General features: G+C 37.0%; 1 protein-coding gene across 1 annotated transcript in view; it reads left to right on the forward strand.

Annotated features, from left to right (window-relative positions):
• The first annotated feature begins 3,156 nt into the window (after positions 1-3,156).
• The window catches only part of LOC106880284 (uncharacterized), a 37,065-nt gene continuing 30,221 nt past the window's right edge, over positions 3,157-10,000 (forward strand). Inside the window, exon 1 of the mRNA XM_052975393.2 lies at positions 3,157-4,476. Coding sequence (XP_052831353.1) covers positions 4,431-4,476 — 46 coding nt within the window. The 5' untranslated portion in view covers positions 3,157-4,430. The remainder of the gene's footprint in view (positions 4,477-10,000) is intronic.

Consider the following 10,000-nt stretch of genomic DNA (forward strand, 5'->3'; position numbering starts at 1 on the left):
TCTATCTATGTATGTATCTATTTATCTGTCTGTCTGTTTATCTGTATGTCTATCTATTTGTCTATCCTTCAATATATATATACTAATATATCATATTCGACAATCTTTTCATGTTTATCTATCTCTCTACTTATACATACATAGATACATAGATATGTACATATATACATACACATATACATATATACATACATATCTATCTATCTCTCTTTCTCTCACTCTCACTCTATATATATATGTATATATACATCTATTATATATGCATATATAGATATATATGTGTGTGTGGGGGTGTATATATATATATACATACATATATATATATATATTTATATGTATGTATGTATTGTATCTGAGATGATCTCTTTTCATCTGTCTATCTATGGATGTATGTATTAATCCTCCAAAACCTTTCAAACACTCAAAAACTCCAAGACTCTCAAACGCCTGTTCATGTGCATACGTCCGATTTGCTGTATATGTGTGTGCATATATGTGGATCTGACTCTATGTAAGTGTGTTATGGGCATGCGAACATATTTATGTGCAAGTGTGATGCGAGTGTGCACATAAGCGTGTGTGTATGCGTGTATGTGTGTGCTATTCTATCTTGTCTATTCTAGCCATCATTCCATAGCAATATTGTCCATTCAAAGACCTTTTTCCTTTTTTTTTCCTGTTATTTATATATATTTCTGTCTCTTCTGCCATCACTTACAGCCTGCACCACCACCACCAGCTACTTTCCCCCCCTCTCTTCTCTGCATTCTCTTCCCCATCCCCGCCCCCCGTGCTTCACCCCCTCCCTCTTCTTACGCACCCCCTTCCCTTCCCGCCACCCCCACCCCCCGCTTCCCTTTCCCCTCTCTGCTACTCCTATAATGCCATCTTCTAATTCCTCTACTGTTGTTATTTCAATCTTTCTTTCTGCTTTTTCTTATATAAATATGGATGTACACTCTGTGTGTGCGTGTGTGAGAGAGAGAGAGAGAGAGAGAGAGAGAGAGGGAGGGGTGATATAGATGGAGAGAGGGGTGAGATAGATAGAGAGAGGGTGAGATAGATAGATAGATAGATAGAGAGAGAGAGAGAGAGAGAGTGTGTGTGTATGTTTCTGTGTGTGAATTTATAGAGATATGACTTTATTTTGATGTGTGCCTTTGTTTGCATATGTATATACATATTTATGTATACACACACATAAACACACATAGACACACATATATACATATGTATGTATAGGTATAGACATATAACTACATACATGTATATTTATACATATTTATTTAGATAAATTCATATATACATATATATATACATATTTATATACATATATGTATACATATGTAATATATGTATATTTATATGTATTTATATATATGTACACATTCAGACACATATGTATATGTGTATATATATAAAAACACATATTCATGTATATATATATATATATATATATATATATATATATATATATATATACATACATATATATATATATATATGTATACATACATACATATACATATATATATATATATATATATATATATATATATATATATATATATGTGCATATTTTTATTAATATTTGGCAGAAGTAAGAGAGTGACTCAAGGTTTGAGAGTTTCGTACGTTGGCACTCATCAAAAGAGAAAACAGAAGTGATTGAACAAACAAAAGAAAGTAGAACACACTTGGTGTTACGTGTATTTATTATCAGTTCAAAACAGCTCCACATTGCCAAAAGTTTCATGGGCATAGGACGTGTCCACATCATCAGATGTTCAAAGATAAACTGGAGATTACTTAAGAAAGAATTAAAAATTGCATGTAGGAAAGTGTATTTAGACCTTTGTCAGTCAGTTAAGATCACATGACTGTTTTTGCTGCCATGGCAACATTGGTTATTTTATTGTTAGATTCACATGGTGGGAACACACAGGATGTTGGTATCACTTTGTCAGCATTCTGTAGGGTGTGATATTTCAATGATGTCAGCTCATAACATTTGTTACTCCACGTGGTAGAGCAGGCAAGATATTGACATCAGTGGGTAGACATTCTGCAGGGTGTAGGATTTCAACAACAACAGTTACTGCTTGGAAAGATAACAATTTTGATTATGTCAATTTACATATATGAGTTTGCAAGGTTGGCTTGAGTTAAATTACTAAGCAGTAACATCTATGCACAGCAGAAACCATATTCCCTGCCACTGTGCATGAGTCAACAAGACCTAAGTTTGCTGTTCTGAGTTACCAGTGGCCAACTGTTTGAATTTCATGAACAGGGTATACCTCTAGTGGCAACAATAAAGTAAGTAATTTTTCTTATTGATGGCTACTGCAAGCTAGTCGAGTATATGCAGTTTCTAATGGACACAGATCTGGTGCTTATGAGCTCCAAGCAAGTAAAATGGAGTCATATAAAGGATGTTCCATGTGATGTTACAGATGTCATTCCAATGCTCTCAATGTTTCTAACTGAAGTGGGAGATAGAGGTGGAATTTCCCCTGTCCCCACACTTGAATGAGTGCAAGTGTTATATGTAATTTGCGAAGTGTTTCCTTTAGTAATCAAGTGGAGTTTAACCGATGTTTCTTCGTTTATCAGAATACTACGCTTGTCAAGTTCCTACATGAAGTGTCGATGAGCTGCTAGCCTGGATTACAATTATCCTCTAAGTTTTTACATACATACGACCAGTGGCGGACTGGTCAGCTTGCTCAATGGCGAGTGGGCCCCTGCGCCATTAGAATCCATATACGGGGGCCCATGTTAGTATCTAAAGGGCGCTCCCCTCAAGTTTGAGAATTCTTTATTCACTCCTGGAAGAATGTATTAATTATTTCAGCCTGGCTGTTTGGAGACAATTGTAAAGAATACTTTTTAACAAAAAAAAAAAATTAAATGATAGCATTGTAGTTGTAGGTGGGCCCCTTAGTCTCCTGGCAACCAATATTTTTAGACCCAGTCCGCCACTGCATACAATCGTGTGTGTGCGTGTGTGTCTTAGCTTGAAAAATGCCCGTTACGTTCAACAGTTGCCTTCAAAGACCAAATTCACGCTCATCTATATACGGTGTATATTGTTAAATAATTTCAGTCGAATGATTTTCCTGGAGTTATCTCCCTCGTTTCCTTTTTGCTTCCCCGCCCCGCCTAGATTTTAAATATCTTGCTAGTTAGATTATCTCTAGATAAGGCTAGGCGTGAAAATCGAATCGTTTATTGAACCCATCATGGTTTACGACTGGAATGTGCACACGAAGTATTGTATCTTCCTTGAATCGAGAGCCAACGCAGTTTGTTAGTTTTAGCTTAGACGACAATAAACAAATATGGACATTTGTCAAGTCTGGTAACATGAAAAAATAGATGCCAGCTGGTCTGAAGATATCGAACCAACAACGAGCAGTTATGTAAAATTCATTAGAAACTAGAAAAGAACAATATGTTATTTCTTATGAACGATAGGCTTAAATTCAGATACAAAATGGCTGCGTTTAAATGCCCATAATTTATGCGTCGAGATCTACATTTTGACTTACGTTAAAAATATTGACCCTGATTTTATTACAGTCATGGCAACTGGAGCACATTATTTACTTTTCGGTGGTTTTTTTTTTAACATGACTGACTACAACCTGTTTCGTATAGGCTGCTTTAATCATTTTCATTCCGACCTACTTGAGACCGCCCCACTTCTACGATATAAAGTTAATTTTTGAAATGATTTAATTTTAAAAGTTCCATCAAAGTTTCATGTTAATTTATGCTTCAAACATTAGCTTAAAAATGTCAAAATTATTTTACTAAATTCTTCAATTATTAAAAAAAAAATTAATTGAAATAAAAAGACAGTGAATTTCGTTAGAAATATGGTAACGAAAGTTGGGAGTCAATGTGATGTCTTATGTTTGCTCAAGCTTTTTAATAATTTCTTGTGACAATTTGAAACAACTGCAGGAAAAAGTATTTTTCCTGCGACATTTATAATTATCACATCTGTACATCTAGCATACATCTGCTTGGAGTTGTTGAAAATCCAAACGTAAGGGATTCACTGCCGCTGACACCAAATTCGATAACATCTGCTACATTTGCCTCTGCAATGCTGCACCGCCATCTCAAGTTTATATTCAATTCTACTTTCCCTGGTAATGGTGGCATCGCTTGTTTGCTTCTCAAATGCAGCGGTCTTTTTCTACAACACCGGCTGTTGAGCTTCTTCCAATTTTTGTCTTCATAATTGCCTTACCTCCAGAACAGTGGCAATTGCCAGCGTTATTTCCCTGTTCAAAACGGGTGATCTCTCCACAACACCAAACTTAAGAGGTCTGCTGGTGAACTTGACATAGGCATTATTGTCAACCAGGATCTGCGTTCGACGAACCATATTTGTAAAATCACCCAAAAAGTCTAATATGGTTTATTATTACCCAATAAGGCTTTTGTCAACCTCTCACCATGGTAAGTCCAAACTGTTTGCACCTCCAATCTAGAACCCCAATTGCCCAGAATATTAATCTTCTGGAAGCTTTCTTAAGATGTGTAACCTGATATTTACGCTCTCTCAAGCACTTAACATATCCTGGAAATTTTTCCCTGTTTCATAAAACCGTTTAAAGACTTTAGGGAGGGGTTATAACTATGCCGATAGCTTAGTTATTTTTATAATTTCATCAAATCAGCTTCGAAGTTCTCAAGTTCTTTAACCTGAAGAAGGTATTTTCGCGATTTAAATCGTAATTTGCGGTCAAATTCTCGAGGAAATGGACTTTCTAGTTCGTTTCTTTGATTGTTCTTTCCGTTTTCTCGATAATGTACGTTAAACAAAGAAAGCTTCTTCACCCACAGCAAACCCAGCGAGGGAATTGTTTATATCCATAAACACTTAGCCACCCCAATCAGAAATGTAATTATAAGGACGTACGGACTCCTCAGATAGTCCTATATATACCAACACATCACGATACCAACAAATGCTATATATTGTGCAGTAAAACAAGTGACTGTCTTTAGTCGAGCAGTGGTTGATGAGGTGAAGAGTCAACGAAACAGATGTCCTGAGATAACTCGTGGCAAATATTTCATATTTTATTTATGGGTGGTATGTTTGGAGTCTTTTTATTTTATTTTATTTATTCATTTATACATTTTTTTTGCTTAGTTCACATGGACATAAAGTCAGCACCCGTTTCCTTGTTTAGCCGTTGTGTTTCTCGGTGATGAAATATCTTGCTGAGACCAACTAAAATTATTTTGCCTACACTGTGTTTATACCTACTATATATATATATATATACATACACACACACACACATTATATATATATGTATGTTTGTATGTATGTATATATATATATATATATATATATATATATATATAGATAGATATATATGTATGTATATATGTATGTATGTATATGTGTTTATGTGTGTGTGCATTTGTATACATATATATACATATTAACATATATAGAAAGAATATTATACACACACACACACACATATATGTATATATATATATGTCTATATATCATTATTACATGCATACATACAACATGCATATAAATACACTCATACACACACGTGTATGCATCTATGTGTGTATCTGTATGTGTGTTTCTCTCTCTTCTGGATGTGTGACTTTCCTCCATTCCACTTAATCTTCTCCTGGATTCTCTTCCCCTTCATCTGGCGACCACTACCCTTCCCCCGCCCCCGTAATCCTTGCCATCATCACCGCCGTCTGCCATCACGCCACCCTCTTCCGCACCATCACTTCCGTCTTAACATTCTGCCATCGTTTGTATTTACTCTGGCACACACACACACACACTTTTTACATTCTCAATCTCTCTTTCTCTCTCCTCTCTCTCTCTCACTGTCATTCCTATAACTGTTTTTCTGTCCCTCCCTATGTGTTTCTCTCTCTGTGTTTCCTCCTCCCCTTCTGTCTATATATCAAACTCCTGCTTTCTCTCTCTCTCCCTCTCTCTCTCTCTCTCTATATATATATATATATATATATATATATATCTATATATATATCTATATATATATATATATCTATATATATATATATATATATATATATATATATATATATATATATAAATAACACACACACACTTTAACCCTATATCTACAAATACCACCGCTTCCTCTACCCCAGCAAGTTTCCCTTATTAACCCTCCACCATTGCCGCCACCACCACAGTCCATCATACACTACCATTACCGCCGCCGCCGCCACCACCGCCACCTTCACAATCACCACAACCGCCAGTACCATCACCATCAAAACTATCATACACCACGATCACCACTACCATCACCACCGTCACAACCATTGCCACAACCACCACCACCACTGCTACCACTTCTACAACCACAAATACCACCATCACTATCACCACTACGACCACTGTCTCCACCACAGCCACTGCCACTACCACCACTACCTCTACCACTACCACCACCACCATCACAACCACTGCCATAACCACAACCATCACCGCCACCACCACTACCACTGTCTCCACCACAACGACGACGACGACCACCACTACCACCCCCACCCCTAACCACGTCTCTCTGATCTGTTTTAGCAAGTGGCTGCTGCCCTCTTACATGGCGAGCTACTGGAGCTGTCAGGCACATAACCAAATAACTTATTATCTATGTGCTTTGAGAGGCATACAAAGGCCTCTCCACGCACAACCATTCTAGACCTGCCTGTCCGCTCCTCCCACCCTTTCTCCCTCTCTCTGAGCATGTGTGTGTGTCTGTGTGCGTGTGTCCACATGCGTGCATCCGTCTATATGTGCCCGTCCGTGTCTGTGTGTGTGTGTGTGTGTGTGCTCCTGTGCGGGTCTGTGTGTGTGTGCGCCTGTGCGGGTCTGTGTGCATCTGTCTATGTGATGTGTGTGTATGTGAATGCGTTTGTCTGCCTGTGCATGTATATGTGAGTGTGTGTGTGTGTGCGTGTCTTTATATACATGTATGCGTTTGTATGTATGTGTTTGTATCTGTTTGTGAGACTACGTGGATGTGACTGTATGCGTATTTGTGTGTGCCCATGTGTGTATATGTATGCGCGTGTCTATCTGTATTTGAGCATGTTTGTGTGGGTGTGCCTATGTATGTATACGTGTGTATGTGTGTGTGTGTCTATGTGTGTGCGTGTAAGTATGTATGTGCATGTGTGGGTGTCCACCTGTCTTTGGATATATGTTTTGTGTATACATGTGCATGTCATATAAGTATGTATGTGTCTTTGTATGTGCTATGAGTCTGTATATATATATGCGTGTGTGTGTGTGTCTATCTGTCTATGAAGATGCAGTGTATGCATTTGCATATGTGCCTTTGTATGTACGTATGTGTGTGTGGCAACGTGCATGACAGCAAGTGTGTCAATATATCTGTGTATGTGTGTGTGTGAATGTGCAATACGTGTGTGTGTGTGTGTGTGTTTGCATGTGAGAGTGTAAGGAAGAGGAAATGTGTGTGTGAACAGGACATGCTGGTGTTAATGCTTGTACAAATAGACACACACAGAGGGAGTTTGGGGCTAAATTTGACTGTTTGCATAAAAGCAAGAGAAAACACAGTATCCCTTCCAAAATAAGAGTATTTTCAAAAGATCCCAAAAACATCAACAAGATTATGGCTGACAAATAAAGGTTTACTCAAAGTACCCATCCACAGCTTTTCACCATGGCCTTAAAATGGCTCCAGAACCTGGCACCCGTGTTTCTTATTGTGTCCCTGGTGAAGATCTTCAAACACTTCCGTGATCTTGGCCACCAGCTCAGCCTTGCAGTTGTAGGCAAAGTGGTGGGTGTCTTTCTCAACCGTGCCCCCATGAATATTAATCCATTGAATCACAATCGGGAGAAATAGGGAGCCGGATGTTGGGGTTGGTGAAGTCATAGAAATTCTCTGGTAACCACTTGTGACTCTTTCCAGAGGTGTGACAAGAAGCAGAATCCTGCTGCCACGTATGTGTGTGTGCGTGCATGTATAGCTCTCTCTCTCTATCTCTCTCTCTCTTTCTCTCTCTCTCTCTCTCTCTCTTTCTCTCTCTCTCTCTCTCTCTCTCTCTCTCTCTCTCTCTCTTTCTCTCTCTCTCTCTCTCTCTCTCTCTCTCTCTCTCTCTCTCTCTCTATATATATATATATATATATATATATATATATATATATATATATATAAACACATATATACTAGGAACAACTTCTGACACTTACGTTGGAATATGTAATTTTAATAATCCAAGTCATATAATTAAAGATAGGCACATAGATAACATGTCTGTCATATCATGCTTCTTGCTGTCTCTTATCAAAATGAAAGATTTATATTAAAATTGGATTTGTTAATTGCATTCATTTACAGATCTGAGGCATGCATTGCATGTTTGCATGGATGAAAGAAACCACAAACATACATACACACACTCACTCAGACATACACGTATATGCATGTGTGTGCATACATATATGCATATATATATACACACACACATATATACAATATGTATCATATACATATGAATATACATATATATAATAAAAGGAAAGTGGAGAGTTTAAACTGACATATGTTAATTTATTAACATAATATTATATTATTAAAATATAAAAATAAATATAATCCCTACAATTGTTTTGATTCATATCCCAAAACCAAAAAATTTATAATGATTTATATTATGGAAATATTTTGAGTAAGAATCTCATCAGACTGTAACAACTGGTGTGGAATTACACTGTTATCCATGCCAGCCAAAGTTCTTTGCAGTGTCCTGTTGAATAGATGAAAGATTGACGCTGAATTGAGAGAGGTCAGGCAAGTTTTCAAAGTGGAACAGATCTTCATGTTGCAGAATCTTCAGATCTTCATACTGCAGAAAACATCTGCTGATTAGTTTCACCTGCTTTAAGAAAGCATTTAATTGTGTCCACCGAGGTACACTGTGGAATATCTTGAAGGTCTATTGGGTCCCCAACAAATTTGAGTCTCTGTATTATGTGAATTCAAGAAGTGGAACCACGAATATGTTCGAAATTGCTTCTGGAGTGAGACAGTGTTGCATCTTTGTCATCATTTCTGTTCCTGATAGCGATTAATTCCATCATTTGGAAAGTAATGTATGAGTTTTGAAATAACACAAGGACCAGACAACTGATGAAGTTGGATTTCACAGACAACTTGATATTACTAAGCCATGACAAAGATACACTGTAGGACATGATGGTAGCCTATACAGTTTGGGGTGGCTTGTGGGTTAGTGCTGAAAAGGCCAAAGCCATGTTAATTGGTGGAACCCAAGCACAATTTGTCCATCTTGGAGAAGAAGAAATTACAGGCTCCAGTCGAATCGTCCAACCAATGCCAGCATGGGAAGTGAATGTTAAGTGATGACGATGATGATGATGATATATATACAGACACACATATATATACATATATATATTACACACAAACACACACACACATGTTCAGACAAACATGTATACTTGTTCATGTATACATGCATACACATATAAATATATAGATACATACATGAATAAATATATTATATAAAATGTGTATGCACCAACATATGTGTGTATACACATATATGTGTATGTATGTATGCCTTTTCTCTGTGTGCTGTGTTGATGGTTTCTCGTGTGCAGAGTTCCATGTGTGTGGTTTACTGTAGCGTGACCTGTCTTCGTTAACAAACGGTAGCATAATCTTTGAAGCAGAACAGTTTACAAATGACAATAGACAAAAGAAAACTAAACAAAACAAAAGAAACGGCAACACAACAAAATACTTAAAAAAAAACACAACAAATATAAGAACAGAAAAATCAAGTTAACGAACATTAAAGACAGAAATATCAAGGACTAAATGTAGATTAACGAATAATGGTTAATGGTGATGATTCATTTATAATGTCAGAGAGTTGCATGCAACACAAGACCAGATTTGGC

The sequence above is a fragment of the Octopus bimaculoides genome, chromosome 21 (genome assembly GCF_046866305.1).
Source record: "Octopus bimaculoides isolate indiv1 chromosome 21, ASM4686630v1, whole genome shotgun sequence".
In the NCBI taxonomy this organism is placed as follows: domain Eukaryota; kingdom Metazoa; phylum Mollusca; class Cephalopoda; order Octopoda; family Octopodidae; genus Octopus; species Octopus bimaculoides.